Below are 18999 nucleotides of genomic sequence, written 5' to 3' on the forward strand. Positions count from 1 at the left end.
GGAAGGAACTTCAAGAGGTCATCTAGTCTAGTCCCCTGCACTCATGGCAGGATTAAGTATTATTTAGACCATTCCTGGCATGTATTTGTCTAACCTGCTCTTAAAAATCTCCAGTGATGGAGATTCTATATCTATGTATTGTAAAGATGCCAAAAAAGGACAAAGATGCTATAGATTTCTCTACAGGTAACTTTAAAAGTAGCTGTTTATACTTTGCATTAGGAAGCTGGAATTTTTCTGTAACCCAGTATCTCCCACAATGCTGGACATCTGGGCTGCGCCTCTCCTTTCTGCAGCTCTTGGAGGCAGATGAAAATGTTGGTACTGTGCGCTCTGGCCAAACCCCTTCTGCTTCTGCATGCTGCCAGTTTCTCTGCCTCTGCGGCAGTGGTCAGTTGGTGGTTTGATTGTTGCTGCCTCTGTTTATTTTAATTTTTACCCTGTTTTGGAGCAGTGGTAATTTTTTTTTTTCTTTTTAGCTTCCTCCTCCTTGTCCGTTGGTCCACGTGAGCAATTAAAGCCACTCTTACACTTGGCTCCAGCATCTCCCTGCTGGCTCTTCTGCCCCTATACAGGCATGACAGAGCAGCCAAAAAAGCACTGGGCTAAATCCATGCAGTGCTCCATTTCTAAGGCAGCCTGCCCACGCTTGGCAGACGCTGAGTTGGGCCCAGCCTGCACCCACTGAGCTAATTCAAAGCCTCAGCACCTAATGGAGTTGGATCAGATGAGCATGTGGAGTCCCTCCCACCAAAGCAACCATGTCTCCAGCATGAGGAAAAATGGACCAGGAATCCTGGAGCAAAGCAGGGACCGGCTCCAAAGATGACGAGGATTCCACCCAGCTGACTTGGGTAACTCCCGGAGAACAAAGAAGGGAGACTTATGTGGGCACAAACACACCCATTTGATCTTAAAGGTCCTTAGTGCTCTGGGAAAAGGGCCAAGACTCATAACCATCCCCTCTTCTTCTCAGTTTGACCTGGAGGTATCTGACAATGCATCCCCACACACCTCCCAGGTGGAATGGGACCCAGTGGGGAAGAATTCAAAGAGCAATCTCTTGAGAAGGCTTCAGGCCCTCAAGCAGGTAAGTCCCAAAAAACCTCACCAAAGCTGCAGCGGAGCTATTACACTCCCAAAGTATAGAAAAAGACCTAAGAAATTTTAAAAAGGAGGAGAGTAGAAACAGGATATCCAAGAAGTAGGAGTTCTCTGACTTTTCCTTCTCCCTTCTCTGCTGATGAATATGAGCTGTTGGACTCTGAATCTGAACTGGAGCAGGAAAATATATAGCTGGGATTTTTTCCTCCCTGAGAAGTCTGAGATAATATCTCTGATTCAAATTCAATAACACCCATGGGATCCTGAGAGGTAAGCCTCAGAGTACATTTCTCCCCTCAAAGTCCTCCCTTGAGAGTGCGATACCATCAGGAGGTGGCTTTGGTTAAACCAAGTTGAGGCCAAAGCCTTTTGGCCTCCTCCTGCCCAAACAAGCTTGGCCTCTTCAGTTAGACAAGAGAACACTGAAAGCCAAGTGCATGTCCAGCGAAATGTCCTGCTGTCCTTCCCCTTTCGAACTGAAATGAGGAGCTGGACCTACCTAATTCAGTACCAAAGGCTGCTGTATTTAAGACCCCCTAGTTCCTGTTCAGATGTCCATTTATGGCAGCACTAAAATCCCTCTGCTTTGCAAATTAATGCTTGGGTGCTTGCTCTTCAGGGGCCAGTGGAATTTTGTGTATTTTATCAGAGGTGACATTTAAAAAAGAACCTCTCTCACATTGTTCCTGAGATAATAATATTTTGAGGCTCCTCTAGCTAAAGGAACACAGTTCTTACAAACACCAAACTTTTCCCTCAAGCTCAGACATAAGCTGGTTTTTAAAACTGAACTTTAAATCCAGAATTATTCTTTGTTCATTATAACTTATTCTGTCTCTCCGAGGAAAAGCTGATGGAACTGCCAGGTTATCGCAGTTACTCTCATTTTTGGATGCTACTACCTTGTCTCCCTGAGTCCCTAGCTCTGCTCATCAAACACCCCGACGAGCCAGGGAAGCAGATTAGATAGCAGGGGCTAATGAGGATGGGGGAGGAAGACAGGATCAGGGCTCGGAGAGGGCAAGGAAAAACTATGGCTATGCAGGAGTAGTGCTTGGGGTCAGGAGCAGCTTTATGTTACAGAAGGTGGAGAAAGTCATTAGGGGAGAGGCTGTTCTAGATTTGATTCTGACAAATAAGGAGGAACGGGGTTGAGAATTTGAAGGTGGAAGGCAGCTTGGGCGAAAGTGGTCATGAAATGATAGAGTTCATGATTTTAAGGAATGATTGGAGAGAAGACAGCAGAATAAAGACAATGAATTTCAAGAAGGCAGACTTCGGCAAATTGGTAGGTAAGATCCTGTGGGAAACAAGTCTCAGGGAAAAAAGTTCAGCAGAGTTAGCAGTTTTTTAAAGAGATGTTATTAAGGGCATAAGAACAAACTATCCCAAAGTGTAGGAAAAATAGGAAGTATGTTAACAGACCACCCTGGCTTAACCAGGAGAACTTCAACAATGTGGAACTCAAAAAAGAATCATAAAAAAACTTGGAAACAAGGTCAAATTACAAAAGATGAATATAAAAAACACAAGAATGTAGAGACAAAATTAGGCCAAGATTTTTACAAAACAAGATTAAACGAGGTAGGGACATAAGGGGTAACAAGAAAACATTTTACAAATACATTAGAAGCAGGAGGGGGACTGTGGTGGGGCAGCTGCCCCATACAGGCAGGAGAAGGATTAAGGCAGCTAATCAGGAAAGGGTTTATTGGGAGAGCCAGTCAGGAGAAGGCTTGCTGGAGCAGCCCATATATAGAGGGCTGCTCAGCAGAGCAAGGGGCAGCCTCTTCCTGGAGGGCAAGGGGGAAGGACTGTCTGCCAAGGAGCACCAGAGATACTGCAGTGCTGGGAAGGGTAGCAGAGCAAGAGGGGAGCGCTTGGCTGACCATGGCCAGACTGAGGCCCTGAAGCAAAGACAGGGAAGGTGCTAGGGCTATGGGGGAAGTGGCCCAGGGAAAATAGGCAGCAGGAATAGGAGGAGGAAGGGCAGTAAGTAGCTGCCAGTTATAGGGTCCCTGGGCTTGGGTCCCCCTTTACCCCTACTTGCCAATGAGGAGCATGACCTAAATCTAGACTACAGTTTGCCCCTGAAGCCAGGGGCTAGACTAGAGACTGTAGTTGTCCACTGAGGCATGTGGAAGGACTGAGGATGGCCTGTCCCCCGAAATGGGGGAGACAGCAGGCTGGGGCACAGCTGGAGGGCTGTGTCCTGAACAGGACACCGTGGTCTGGGAGCGATGCGGGTCTAGACAGTAGAGACAGTGGAGGAAGTGGAAGTAATGGTGAGTGAGACACCGCTAGTAAAAGGCGCTCTGGTGGTCTGAGAGAGAATTCCCAGCACAACCAGCAGGAGGTGCTGCCGAGGTGGGTCTGAACTGCTACAGGGACAGAGGGACAGAGGACAGAGTAGGCCAATTACTCAATGAGGGGTGAAAGACAATAGTAGAAAGACAATAGTAGAAAAGGCTTTGCTTCAGTCTTCACAGCTGAGGACGTTAGGGAGATTCCCAAACCTGAGCTGTCCTTTGTAGGTGACAAATCTGAGGAATTGTCACAGATTGAAGTGTCATTAGAGGAAGTTTTGGAATTAATTGATAAACTTAACAGTAACAAGTCACCAGGACCACATGGCATTCACCCAAGAGTTCTGTAAGAACTTAAATGTGAAATTGCGGAACTATTAACTATGATTTGTAATCTGTCCATTAAATCAGTTTCTGTACCCAATGACTAGAAGATAGTTAATGTAACGCCACTATTTAAGAAGGGCTCTAGAGGTGATCCCGGCAATTACAGACTGGTAAGTCTATCATCAGTACCAGGCAAATTAGTTGAAACAATAGTAAAGAATAAAATTTAGACACATAGAAGAACATAAATTGTTGGGCAAAAGTCAACATGTTTTCTGTAAAGGGAAATCATGTCTTACTAATCTATTAGAGTTCTTTGAAGGGGTCAACAAACATGTAGACAAGTGGGATCCAGTGGACATAGTGTACTTAGATTTCCAGAAAGCCTTTGACAAGGTCCCTCACCAAAGGCTCTTACGTAAATTAAGTTGTCATGGGATGAGAGGGAAGATCATTTAATGGATCGAGAACTGGTTAAAAGACAGGGAACAAAGGGTAGGAATAAATGGTAAATTTTCAGAATGGAGAGGGGTAACTAGTGGTGTTCCCCAAGGCTCAGTCCTAAGACCAATCCTATTCAACTTATTCATAAATTATCTGGAAAAAGGGGTAAACAGTGGGGTGGCAAAGTTTGCAGATGATACTAAACTGCTCAAGATAGGTTTCAGAGTAGCAGCTGTGTTAGTCTGTATCCGCAAAAAGAAAAGCAGTACTTGTGGCACCTTGGAGACTAACCAATTTATTTGAGCATAAGCTTTCGTGAGCTACAGCTCACTGAATGCATCCGATGAAGTGAGCTGTAGCTCACGAAAGCTTATGCTCAAATAAATTGGTTAGTCTCCAAGGTGCCATAAGTACTTTTCTTTTTGGGAAAAAAGAGGCTCTAAGGTCCCAGTCCGTTTGCAGCCATGGTGTGGGAGCTGTGTTTCATAGGCGCCATGCTCTTGTGAGGCAGAGACAGGAGTGCAGTGACCCTCCGCTGCTGCCGGGCCCCTGGGGAGGACGCACGGAGGGAGTAGGGCAGGTGCTCGCTGTCCGCGTAGCCGTGCGCTACCAGGCGGCCCCGGCAGGTGGCGCTGCGGGCAGGGCGAGCGGAGCCGGCGTGCCAGGCCGCGGCCCGGGCGAGCCGCTGAGCGGGAAGCCGAGGCTGGGCCATGGCTGAGCCGCAGGGAGAGCCTGGGAATTACGTCGCTCGCATCTCCGAGTGGGCGGACTCCCACCTCACCGTCCTCCGGGTACCCTGCGGGGAGGGGCGTGCGGGGCAGGCTGGGTACAGCAGGGCGGTGGGGGGTCGCGGGCCAGGGGTCTCTTGTGGAAGGGCCCCGGCAGGGAGGCTCCCTTAGAGGCCGCTCCGCCCCGCTGTTCCCGGCACCGCCCGCCCTCGGGGCCCTACCCAGCGCTCGGAGCCTGGCGTGCCGCGGCCCCAGGCGCTCAGCACCCCTGAGATCCCCGCGCAGGCAGGAGGCCGCTGGCAGGGCCCGGCTGGCTCCTGCGCGGATGGAGCGGAACACGTTACACGCCCCGTCCTGGGGAGGGAGGAGCGATGCCGGCGCCTTCCCTGCCACTGGCCGGCTTAGCCCCCTCTGCCTTGCGGCTGGGAGCTGGCCTGGGCGCCTCCGAGCCCGCGCCCGCTCCTTGGGGTCGTTCCCCTTCGCCGCCAGCCCCGGAGCGTTGGGGGCCGCCCCGCGCTGTTCCGGGGGAAGAGGGCGCGCGGGGTAGTTAGCGGTGGCGGGCACAGGCGGGACAGTTGAGGTATCCACCGCTGAAATGGCTGGGACCCAGCTGGCTTGGAGCTTGTGAGGCTAGGCAAAGCCCCCCCGTTCCCGTGACAACCGTCACCGGAGGCACCATTGCTCAAGGTTCATCCCTCTTTTTCCTCTGCTGTCTGCTCTGGCTTTGAATCGGTTCACTGGTCAGCAGAAGATTATCTGATAACATTTTACATCGCTAGTGTATTTAACTGGTAAGCATTAGTTCAACCTGTTAACCCGCCTTAACAGTGAACTCCCGGCCCCAGCTGCTTAATCGGTTAACCATTTAAATGAAATATTTTAACTGTTAACTTTTAAAATGGTATTTACATCCTTAAAATAAACATAAATAAAACAAGATTAAATAGAGCCCAGGAAAATAAATTGCAACATAATAGGCAACCCTGCAGGGAAGGTATTAGGCTGTTCTTGAGCACTCCTTTCTCATAGACTCATAGATATTAAGGTCAGAAGGAACCATTATGATCATCTAGTCTGACCTCCTGCACAATGCAGGCCACAGAATCTCGCCCACCCACTCCTGCAATAAACCTCTCACCTATGGCTGAGCGATAGAAGTCCTCAAATCATGATTTAAAGACTTCAAGGTGCAGAGAATCCTCCAGCAAGTGACCCATGCCCCATGCTGCAGAGGAAGGCAAAAAAACCCCAGGGCTTCTTCCAATCTGCCCTAGAGGAAAATTCCTTCCCGACCCCAAATATGGCAATCAGCTAAACCCTGAGCATATGGGCAAGATTAACCAGACAGATACCCAGGAAATAATTTTCTGTAGTAACTCAGCTCCCACGCCATCTAACATCCCATCACAGGCCATTGGGCCTATTTACCATGAATATTTAAAGATCAATTCATTACCAAAATCATGTTATCCCATCATACCATCTCCTCCATAAACTTATCGAGTCTAATCTTGAAGCCAGATAGGTCTTTTGCTCCCACTGCTTCCCCTGGAAGGCTATTCCAAAACTTCACTCCTCTGATGCTTAGAAACCTTCATCTAATTTCAAGTCTAAACTTCCTGATGCCTAGTTTATATCCATTTGTTCTTGTGTCCACACTGGTACTGATCTTAAATAATTCCTCTCCCTCTCCGGTATTTATCCCTCTGATATATTTATAGAGAGCAGTTATATGTCCCCTCAGCCTTCTTTTGGTTAGGCTAAACAAGCCAAGCTCCTTGAGTCTCCTTTCATAAGACAGGTTTTCCATTCCTCGGATCATCCTAGTAGCCCTTCTCTGTATCTGTTCCAGTTTGAATTCATCCTTCTTAAACATTGGAGACCAGAACTGCACACAGTATTCCAGATGAGGTCTCACCAGTGCCTTGTATAATGGTACTAACACCTCCTTATCTCTACTGGAAATACCTCGCCTGATGCATCCCAAGACCGCATTAGCTTTTTTCACGGCCATATCACATTGGCAGCTCATAGTTATCCTGTGGTCAACCAATACTCCAAGGTCCTTCTCCTCTGTTACTTCTAATTGATGCTTCCCCAGCTTATAACTAAGCTTCTTGTTATTAATCCCTAAATGCATGACCTTACACTTCTCACTATTAAATTTCATCCTATTACTATTACTCCAGTTTACAAGGTCATCCAGATCCTCCTGTACGATATCCCGGTCCTTCTCTAATTTGGCAATATCTCCCAGCTTTGTATCATCCGCAAACTTTATTAGCACGCTCCTACTTTTTGTGCAGAGGTCAGTAATAAAAAGATTAAATAAGATTGGTCCCAAAACTGATCCCTGAGGAACTCCACTGGTAACCTCCCTCCAGCCTGACAGTTTATCTTTCAGTATGACCCGCTGTAGTCTCCCCTTTAACCAATTCCTTATCCACCTTTCAATTTTCATATTGATCCCCATCTTTTCCAATTTAACTAATAATTCCCCATGTGGCACCGTATCAAACGCCTTACTGAAATCTAGGTAAATTTAGATCCACTGCGTTTCCTTTGTCTAAAAAATCTGTTACTTTCTCAAAGAAGGAGATCAGGCTGGTTTGACATGATCTACCTTTTGTAAAACCATGTTGTATTTTGTCCCATTTATGATTGACTTCAATGTCCTTAATTACTTTCTCCTTCAAAATTTTTTCCAAGACCTTGCATACTACAGATGTCAAACTAACAGGCCTGTAGTTACCCGGATCACTTTTTTTCCCCTTTCTTAAAACTAGGAACTATGTTAGCAATTCTCCAGTCATACAGTACAACCCCTGAGTTTACAGATTCATTAAAAATTCTTGCTAATGGGCTTGCAATTTCATGTGCCAATTCCTTTAATATTCTTGGATGAAGATTAGCTGGGCCCGCCGATTTAGTCCCATTAAGCTGTTTGAGTTTTGCTTCTGCCTCAGATATGGTAATATCTACCTCCATATCCTCATTCCCATTTGTCATGCTATCATTATCCCTAAAATCCTCATTAACCTCATTAACGACTGAGGCAAAGTATTTGTTTAGATATTGGGCCATGCCTAGATTATCCTTAACCTCCACTCCATCCTCAGTGTTTAGTGGTCCCACTTCTTCTTTCTTTGTTTTCTTCTTATCTATATGGCTATAGAACCTTTTACTATTGGTTTTAATTCCCTTTGCAAGGTCCAACTCTACTTGACTTTTAGCCTGTCTCACTTTATCCCTACATGTTCTGACCTTAATAAGGTAGCTTTCCTTGCTGATCCCTCTCATCTTCCACTCCCTTTATCCTTTCTGCTTTTTCTTAATCACCTCTCTGAGATGCTTGCTCATCCAGCTTGGTCTACAACTCCTGCCAATGAATTATTTCCTCTTTCTTGGGATGCAGGCTTCCGATAGCTTCTGCAGCTTTGACTTGAAGTAATCCCAGGCCTCCTCTGCCTTTAGATCCATAAATTCTTCAGTCCAATCCACTTCCCTAACTAATTTCCTTAATTTTTGAAAGTCAGCCCTTTTGAAATCAAAAACCCTAGTTACAGATTTATTTTTGTTTATCCTTCCGTTCAGTTTGAACTGAATTAGCTCACGATCACTTGAACCAAGGTTGTCCCCTACAACCATTTCTTCTATGAGGTCCTCACTACTCACCAAAACCAAATCTAAAATGGCATCCCTTCTTGTCTGTTCAGCAGCTACTTAATGAAGGAATCCATCAGGTATCGCATTTAGGAAAATCTGAGCCCTATTATTATTACTAGCACTTGTCCTCCAGTCTGTATCTGGGAAGTTAAAGTCTCCCATGATCACGCAGTTTCCATTAGTATTTACGTTATTAAAAACATTAAAGAGGGCTCTATCCATATCCAAATTAGATCCCAGCGGTCTATAGCACACCCCAAGCACTATCACAAGGGAGGCTCTAGTAGTGATTTTTGCCCAGACGGACTCTGCCTTATCCATTCCATTGCTTCTTATTTCTTTACATTCTACCTCATCGTTGATATACAATGCTACTCAACCACCTTAACCTTTATTTCTGCCTTCCTGTCTAAAAATATTGAGACTTTTAATGACGTTTTAATTATAATATACAACATCTGGAATCACGAGCATTTCTAGGAAGGTTCTAGACCGGGGTGGGCAAACTTTTTGGCCCGAAACCACATCGGGGTGCAAAACTATATGGAGGGCCCGGTAGGGAAGGCTGTGCCTCCCCAACAGCCTGGCTCTGCCCCCTATGCACTCCCTCCCACTTCCTGCTCTCTGACTGTCCCCCTCAGAACCCCTGACCCATCCAACCCCTCCTGCTCCTTGTCCCCTCACTGCCCCCTCCTGGGACCCCCCCAAACCGCCCCCCCGGGATCCCACCCCCTATCCAACACCTCTGCCCCCTGACAGGCCCCCCCGGGACTCCCACGCCCTATCCAACCCCCCCTATTCCCCAACCCCTGACTGCCCCGGAACCTCCGCCCCATCCAACCGCTCCCTGTCCCCTGACTGCTCCCCAGGAATTCCTACCCAACCATGTCACCACCGCGCGCCGCTGCTGCCCCCTTACCATGCCGCTCAGAGCGGCAGGAGCTCGCAGCCCCGCTGCCCGCATGGCAGCGTGGCTGCAGGTGAACAGCAGGGGAGGGGCCGGGGGCTAGCCTCCCGGGGCAGGAGCTCAGGGGCTGGGCAGGACAGTCCCACAGGCCGGATGTGGCCCGTGGACCATAGTTTGCCCACCTCTGTTCTAGACTGAGGGCCAAAGCTAGCCCTGACATAAGCAAGGAGGGCTGCCTGCTCTCTACACTTCTGAGTTTTGCTTTAGAAATCCAAATGGTAAACCCTTGCTTCTGGGTGCCAAGAGGGGATTTATTAGACTTGTGTTAAAACTTCTATTTTTAGTAATGCTACAGCAATGTATTTAATGCAAAGGTCTACAATTTAGAGGACAGTTAGAAATTGTAATATGCTTTACTTTCTAAAATCAACACATTTATCATTGTGAAAAGCAGGCACAGGTACTCTAGCAACATAAGAAATTAGATCTATTTAAAGGAATGTTGTTATGGGATTCAGCACTTAAAAAGAAATACCAACGCTTCCTGGAACAGACTTTGCAATGAGGGGTGAAGTCAAATAGTACTAAAATAGCTGTACAAAATAGGCGCAATTCCTATGAGAATTCGTAGTTTGATTTTCTTTTCATCTCACTTTTTTTTTTTTTTGAGAAGGTATCGCATGAAACAGGGCTACATTCAGTGCTTGATTACAACTGTGAAACATTTACTTTCCATGTTGTAAGCAATGGCAGCATTTGGGTTAGTGAAACTATAGATCAAGATATTTCTAACTCTGGAGAAGTCACTTGTAAAGAATTTTACAATCTGTATCCTGAAGATTCCATTTTTGAGATAATTAGTATACATTTTATTATTATTATTTATTATTACATTAATTATATTTATTATTAAAACAGCAATTGTAATTTGAATGGGCCATTTTGCCTGCTTTTTTGGGAAGAGGGGGAGAATGGAGCTAAAAGTAATACAAATAGTGGGATTTCCCAATAAAATGCAATGTGCCTTGTTGGATCGTATTAGCTGGATCTAGATGTCATGTTATGGAAGGTATTTTTAAGTACTCGATGTAGCTCCTTTGCTGAATCTTCAGGTAGACTTGAAAATTTCCTGCATTTTTCTGTAATGTGCGTTTTCTTAAATTCATCTACTATCATGAGCAACTTGCTTTATTAACGTCTTAGTAATATGTATGATCTGGAAAACTTCTGTCGGACATATTTGGTTGTGAGCGAGATCAGTTTTATTATTATGTATTATTTATTAAATCATTTGTACTCTAGATTCACTAAAATACAAAACAGAGAACTTGCGCAAGATCCCCCAGTGAGTCAATTCATATTAGAACTTCTTGATTGCCTGTTACCTCTTCGGTTTTATTTTATTTTTTCTTTAATGTTTTTAATCCGATGAAAATAATGAGAGGTGAAAAAAATTAAGGATTTAAATCTGTTTTTTGCAGAACATTAGCACTGGAATGGCAATAGCTGGAGTCATTTTATTTGCAAAGAGTATTAAATTGGTAAGTTGTGAATAATTTGTTAATGAGCAGTCTTTATACCCTTTTGTCTCGCTTAGCTGAAGATGTATGGGGTCAGATTGTGTCACTGTTCCATCTTCTTTGTGTCACTCTGGCATAACAAAACAGGCAGACAGCTAGGGTAACTGATCAGTTGGGGGGGGTGTTGCCTTGGCATAAGAGAATCTAGGAGGTGACATAGGGCTGGCCTGTAGAGGAGGGGATATGAGAAGGGTGTGGCCAAAGTGCTGCTGAACTCTGTTGATCCTCCAGAGATGCTCCTTTAGAGTCATTGCAGCTGGAGCAATTCAGATCTGCTTGAAAGTATTCTCAGTTGATTCTCAGAACTGGATCAAAAGCCTGGGCATCAGTGGGCTACAAATGTTGCCAACAGCCATCTTTGTGGGCTCCACAGGCAATTTGTTCTGGGCAGAGAAGACCTACTCCCTAATAGCTTGCACAGTATGTTTATACTGTTCTTATTTCAAGTGTTTCTATAAATGAAAGTTTGTGAAAACTTTGCATTAGGGTTAGAGAGCAATTGAAAAATAATACCTATTTTTAATGATCTTTCATTCATATTTGAAAAGGAATCTTGAAGTGGTTGGTCTGGTGGATTGGAAGATTACAGGCAGTCTGTAAATTCTCTCTTCCACTGGTTTAATATTGCTGCGACTGTACTGAGGTTGTAGAAGTGGTTCACAATCAAAGTGTGTAATCTCTAATTGACAGAAGAGTAACTTTAAGATTTCACATGTATTTTATTGTACTTCATCTTCAAAAAATCTTTAATTAGATGTAGCAATAATAAAATGTGATGGGTTTTTGGCAACATAATTATACACACATCTCTTGACCTTTCTTTACTTTCAAACTAAACTTTACTTCCGAGGCCAAAAATCTTGTCAGCTTTGACTTCAGATTCCCTCTTACCTCCTATGTCTCCCTTGTCTATAAACCTCTTTCACCACTTCCAGAGCATTGCTAGAATTCCTCCTTATTTTGACTCAGTCTGCTGAATTTCTTATTCATCTTGTGATCACATTCTGCCTTGATTGTTTCATTTCTCTTTTTTGCATTTTCTAAATCTTTATTTTCTAAACATTTGATGATTCAAATGCTGTGCTCAGGCAACTTTTCCCCTGGAGATTGGACTGTATCATCCCTGTCACCTTCATTCATGTCCTGTTCCTCTCCAGTTCCATTTTGCCCTCGTTTTTTTTAAAAAAAACTTTCCATAGACTTGCTCCTTCTAGTTCCTGTGTCTTCCTACTATATCTTCCTACAGTCTTCTAGATAGACTCCTACTCATCTGTCTGTCCTTTCTACTCTTCCAATCTTGGGACCTTTTTCAGTTTACTAGTGTATGTAATCCCAGTTGAGTCAACAGAAGCACTCATGTGACTTGAACACTGATGTTTGTTACCTCTGTTCCTTTCCCATAACTCTTCATAGCAGGCAGTTACTCGCCACATGTTGTTCTACTTCCTGAGCTGTGATATCCTTCCTTCTCTTTATACTCACCCTAAAATCTTCCCTCACTCGTATGACTGACGCATCGGGCCAGCTCCTGGCATTTCATAAGACTGCTTTACGCCACATTGGCAATATAAAGCAGATCTTAACATTGTTCTGTCTGGCAGTTAGCTGGTGTAGAAGTGGCATAGTCAGTTGAATTCCACTCTCTCCTTACGATTCCGAGAACCATTTTCTTACAGTTTGCAATATATCTGCCCAAACAGCTCACGAGCACTTTTTAATTCCAAAAGGCAATTGGGGTTGCAGTTGTTTTATGCAGGGACTGAAACTATAATGATTCCCAAAGCTAATTTTACCTCATACTTTGGAGTCTGAATATGCCTAATGTTCTTTGAATTCTTGTTTGGTTATTACTGGAACTGTATTCCGAACTGATCTTCACATGTCCTAGAACTCTATAAGATTTTAGATGTAATGTTAATGTGAAGCAGTACTGAATAGTCTTTACTGCAGTCATTGCTTTTTTCTCAAACCTGGGTATTTGCGTATGATGGTATTTAAAAAAAATTCAAGTCTTTGTAAATACACTTAAATGGCTGTTGGACCTTGGAATGCAAATTAGATTTGACTCTGAGCCACTTCTCAACCCCATTTTATTTTATTTATTTACAAAACCTTCAAACTCTTTGCCTGCAAGGTCCCATATTTCTCAATTCCTAGTTAGGGGACCTTGCAGACAACAGAGTGAAGGTTTAGTAAATAGAATAAAAATGGGATGATGGGATGTTCAGCTGGCTTTTTTAGAGCGTGATGTGTCATTCAGTGAGAGCAGCATCACTTAATAACTATGTGAATAGATTAATCTGAATATATCCTGCATATGATCTTAAACAATAGGGGCTTTAAAATTAAACATTGATAATAAAGTTTCTTCATTTCTAGGATTTGTCTTTTTCTGTCAGTCCTCACACCAAATCTCTAGTTTATGCCCCAATTATGTCCCACTTTGGTCCCTCCCAAACACACACATTGTCCTCCTTCAATCCATACAAAATGCTGCTGCTAAACTCATTGCTCATCAGATTGATCATGTAACCTCCCCTTTTTGAATCTCTCAATTGATTTCCCATCTGATGTCAAATCAGATTTAAATTTCTGTCTTGGTGTTCAAAGTTCTACATAACTCTGCCTCTCCTCACATATACTGCCTTGTCAAGCCTCTCCTGCTGCCAGCGTTTCCAAAATTGTCCACCCTTTGTGAGAATCTGACAAAATCACTTATGTGCGCCTTTCTTGCACCCCTGCACCATGCATGGGATAACCTCTCTGAGCTCATCTGCAAGACTCCTACCCTTGTTGATTTTTAATCTTCTCTTAAAGATGCACTTCTGCCATTCTGCATATAGTGAATCAGATTGACTTGTGTATAAATTGTATATAAAATGGGTATTGTTATTGTCTTTCCCCTGACCTCTGTCTACTTGCCTGTACTTGATTGTGAGTTCCTTGGAGTGGGGACCATTCTTTTTAATTGTGTGGAAAATGTCTAGCAATAGCTACAACAAATTAATAATAATAATAAAGTTCATTAGTATAACGTAGTGGAGTTTGTAATTTGCAAGATTCATCTTGACAAAATATGGGATCAGTGTGATTGCATTTTTTCAAATAATGTGTAACTGCTGTTTTTATTTTTCCTAAGACTTTGTCTTACTCTTCCTTCCTCCTGTATCAACAGACAACAAAATTTACGAGTGCTTTGGATATACCAGTAGAATTTATAGAAAAGAATGTGAAACTACGAGGAAGGTTATGTCACATAACTGAGAAAGGACTAGAAGTTGAACATGTTCCCATTAGCCTTCCTTTCCTGTCATCATTACAGAGAAAATGTAAGTAAAAGTTCAGGAAGAATGAGACTAATCATGACAAAATTAAATGTCCTCAGTTGATACAATTGATATCCACTAAATGAGGAAAAATCTGCAACGTCTGAATTGTTCCTTTAAAAACTTTTTTAGTTAATGTAGTGCCCTTAGAAAGCAGTTGGGGAGACAGCTTAGAAAATGAAGTTCTGTTCACACACAGAACAGTTACTGTATAAGCAGTGGTAGAGGAAGGGTTGGGAGTGAAGAGGGCCTGAGTTCTGATTCTGGCTCTGGCACTGACTCTGTGTGAGGCTGAGGCCATGTTATTTCACCTCTCTGCTGAAGTTTCCCCACCAGTAAAATGAGGTAATATTTATCCAAATACTTTAAAAGTGTATTGTATGGATTTATTAATACTGTGAATTGAATATGCATCTGTCTAGACATCTTATGTATTCATGTGGTCCCTGTTACGATAGTATCTGAGTGCCTCAGAATCTTTAATGTATTTATCTTCACAAGACACCCATGAGGCAGGGACTTATAGTTTTCCCACTTGATGGCTGGGGAACGGAGGCATGAGAGACTGAGGCCTCGTCAATATTAGAATCTTTCATAGGCATAATAATGTTTAAGGGTGTGAGGTTTTTTTGACACTTTTATACTGACAGAAGCCCCAGTTTAGTTTGTTATATCCGCAAAAAAGTGCTTTTGCCAGCATAACTTATTTTGTTCAGGGAACTATTATAAGCTATATTGGCAAACGCACGCTATTGCCAGTATAAGCTGCACCTACAGCTGCAGTAGGAGGGTTTGCCAGTATAACTGTTTAGAGGGATTTGATATAGAAATTCACTGGGGTTTGAGCACCTAAGTCCCGTAGATTCCCTAGAATATCCTAGCTAGTACAGATAATGATAATTTCATTAGATAGAATTAAAAAAAGATTGGAAGTGCTATAAACTCTGATGCTTCAAGGCACAAGCCTATTTTTAACTGAAGGGACGTAGAAGAAACTTCCATATGGGGAGGCTGTTCTGTAATTGTCCATGTCAGAGTTTCTTGCACCTTCCAGAAGTAGATGCTATCAGCTGCCATTGAAGACAGCACACTAATCTAGATGGACCACTGGTCTGACCCAGTTATGCAGTTCCTATGTTCATAACTCCATTGATTTCTGTGAGGTTGTATAACTCCACTGGATCATAGCTGAGTGTGTGTTTACTGCAAATGCTGTCAGAAAATGTTAATATTTAAAAAAAAAAGTCATTCATACATAGGGAAGATATTTATTCAAACCAGAATATAAAGTGGACACACTAAACTTTTGATGATGCATCTTCCCTCTGCTGGGCAATTACTTTTATATGTAGTTTAAATAGAATTATCTTTGTTGGATAAATCATGCTGTAACCAAATGTGTCATTGGCTTTAAAGACACTGTAAGAGGTCTGGATTTCAGTCTTCTGAGTACATCATCGATAGGTTAAATGTCAACAAAATAAAAACTTGGGCTTGATTTTAATTGCACACAAGTTTCACACTGTTGCAGTTCAATGTAGTTTAATGTAGTTACTCCTGACATATAATGGGGAGAAAGAAGAATCAGGCTTTTTTAAGCAGTGTGATTCTCTAAGAAAAAAATCTGACATTAGGCATTACAGTCTGATGTCTTGGAATTTCTTTTCTTAATGTGTACATAAATTTTCTAGGAAAATATTTTCTGACAATTTTTAAGCACATTATTCTGAAACAGGAGATAAATATCATGTCAGAACGTATGAGACCAGATCCTCTGTTGTTGTAAATCATTGTTGTTCCAGCGACTTAAATAAATATTCCATGTAAGTCAGTGAAGCTACACTTTTTGCAGACACTAAGGATCTGGCCCATTGTGTGGAATTGGATCTTTTTCGATCATGTTGTAGTAAGAAAAACGTTTTTTATATATGTAATATATTCAGGGCAATCAAATGGTGTTTTGCTGGTCAGACTTGCTGGAGTGGAGCTGACACCGAATGCTATGGCCTGGTTACAGGAAGAGTTAAAACCTGCACAAATGATGTGGTTCCAGCTTCTTGGAAGGGAGGATTTGGTGCTTGATTGCCTCATTTTAGTAAATAAGGTAAACACAGTAACAAGAAGGACTGACAGTTCTTTAACTTTTATTTATATCCTAAGATTTGCAGTGATTATTGCTATTATTTGCTTAATATGTAAGATATAATGGTATTATATTAAATTGATATATTAAACATTTATGCAGACATTTTATATGTTCAAATTGGAGATAAAATAAATATTTATACTTTTGCAAACTCACGTAAAATGTGAATGTAGCTTTTGAGTGGCTAGTTAGCAATTCTCCACGCAGTCATGGTTTGTGGCATCTGAAAATACAGTGCAAGCTCTGTAGTCTAGTGCTCTACAATGTCTTAAGAATTTTGATTGATCGAGTATCTGGTGTATTAAATGTTGTTCCACAGATGCCTGCATATTTCATGTTTTAATTTATAAATGCTAAAAGCAATTTGAATGCTCTACAACTTTTAACTATTTCTGGAGTTCCCAACACCAAAAGGGTGTAGAATTAGCCAAAAAGAGGTCATTCCTAACTCATAACATTCAGACAATTCACACAACAGATTAATTGAAAATGTACTAATAGTGTTAATATCCTTTGTAAATGGCCAAGTGAATACATAATGTGAAATGCTGCCTTCACTTAATCTTTTTGTAGGGTAGATTTTTCAGTGTGTGCCTGAATGAAGAGATCTTGAGACAAGGGCTTGGCAAAACAACTCGTATTGAAGGACTACATCATGACTCTCCATTATACTGGAAGCTTCACAAAAGACTACTTCAAGCAGAACTAAAAGCCCTGAAGAAAAATAAGGGAATATGGAAAGAAGAAAGTTATGTTGAAAAACTTAAAGATCATATAAGTAATAATAAATTTGTACAGAAATTAAAACAATTTGCAAACTGGCTACGAATACGTATTTAAAAGTGAAATGGGAAGGACTTAGATGGAAAAATGCTATTTGGACATCGATGAGTGTCTCTTTGGTGCGTGCTTTTTATTAACAATGAGCTTATGAAGGAAAGCCTGAGCCTTGATTTTTGAGGCTCCTTCCTCAAGGAAAAATATAGAAAATAGTCCTACTAATATCACTTAAAGAGATGTTTAAATATAGTATAATTCCTGTATAAGAATAAACTTCCGCATGATGATGCCTGCTAAAGTGTGTGAAGGCTAACATTATTCAAATATAGGAGCCTAAAGTTATGCTTCTAAATCCTTAATTTAGGCTCCTAAATAAGTGGTCAGATTTTCAAGAGTGCTGAACACCCAGATGTCTTTATTTACCTCAGTGGAAATGACTGAAGATCCTATTTTTGAACATCTAAAATATTCATGTCACACTTCACTTACATTGCAGTGGAATATAATATGTAGGAAGACTGCTTGACAACTGAATATAAATTATTAGATATCACCAAAAGAATATAACTTTCCAATACTTCTGCTTTCTTGGACCTTTGTTGTACATACGTATTTTAGTTTGAGTCCGATATAAGGGAACACATATGTACTATGTTTACTGTTTGTGTGTTTTAAAAGTTTAACATGTTGAATAACTAGTTCTCCTATGTAATTAATAGAAAAGGTGAATTGACACAGCTGATCTTAAAAAGAAGAGTGTATAGAAGCTCCTAACCACAAGAATTTAAATTTTGAAACACAGTAGGTGAGCATAAGTTAGTCTATCAATAAACTACTTATTTGCTTGTAGTATAAATACTTTTTTTATATATTTGTAAAGAGTTGCACAATTTAAAGATTATAATCTGGTGGAAGTGACCTTTTGAATATTCATTGTTTGTTTATGTATCTAGGTTAAATCAAGTGAATTAGACATGTTTTGTAGTCAAGAGCACTAAACTCTGTGCAACCTTAAAAATTAAACATGGCACATTAAATGTCTTCTTTATCCTCTGTTCTTATTCTTAGCTGCAGTTTTTTAAAACTGAGGACACTTATACTTTTGAAGGATGAAATAGCCAAAAAACCTATTATGAGAGCAGTATACTTGTGTGTGTGTTGAACTTTTATGATCTTGATAATAACAGTTTGCCACCAGAACAGATCTGACATTCTGGCTTTATGAAAAGGTGTATTCCTTTTAAGAGTAGGGCAGGCTGATCACCCTTTCTAGGATATAAAATAATTAGGGCAGTCAAGCAATTAAAAAAATGAATTGTGTGATTAATTGCAATGTTAAACAATAATAGAATACCATTTATTTAAATAGTTTTGGATATTTTTTACATTTTCAAATATATTGATTTCACTTACAACACAGAATAAAAAGTGTACAGTGTTCACTTTGTTTATTTTTTATTATAAATATTTGCACTGTAAAAAACAAAAGTACTATAATAGTATTTTTCAATTCACCTAATACAAGTACTGTAGTGCAATCTCTTTATCATGAAAGTTGAACTTACAAATGTAGAATTATGTACAAAAAATAACTACACTCAAAAATAAAACAATGTAAAACTTTAGAGCCTACAAGTCCACTCAGTTCTACTTCTTGTTCAGCCAATCACTCAGACAAGCAAGTT

At 41.6% G+C, this 18999-nt stretch overlaps 1 protein-coding gene across 3 annotated transcripts; it reads left to right on the forward strand.

Annotated features, from left to right (window-relative positions):
- The first annotated feature begins 4830 nt into the window (after positions 1-4830).
- On the forward strand, positions 4831-18355 carry C9H3orf33 (chromosome 9 C3orf33 homolog). 3 transcript variants are annotated; one of them, XM_077826968.1, is made up of 6 exons: positions 4831-4972; positions 10156-10242; positions 10964-11023; positions 14238-14391; positions 16332-16492; positions 17108-18355. In XM_077826968.1, the coding sequence occupies exons 1-6, from the start codon at positions 4892-4894 to the stop codon at positions 17372-17374; spliced, it is 810 nt and encodes a 269-aa protein (XP_077683094.1). In that variant the 5' UTR covers positions 4831-4891; the 3' UTR covers positions 17375-18355. The 3 variants fall into 3 exon arrangements, with proteins under 3 accessions (XP_077683094.1, XP_077683092.1, XP_077683093.1); XM_077826966.1 differs by lacking the exon at positions 10156-10242; XM_077826967.1 differs by lacking the exons at positions 10156-10242; positions 10964-11023 and having other exon boundaries at positions 4832-4972.
- Positions 18356-18999: the final 644 nt, after the last annotated feature.

The sequence above is a fragment of the Eretmochelys imbricata genome, chromosome 9, assembly GCF_965152235.1.
Source record: "Eretmochelys imbricata isolate rEreImb1 chromosome 9, rEreImb1.hap1, whole genome shotgun sequence".
NCBI classification, from domain to species: domain Eukaryota; kingdom Metazoa; phylum Chordata; order Testudines; family Cheloniidae; genus Eretmochelys; species Eretmochelys imbricata.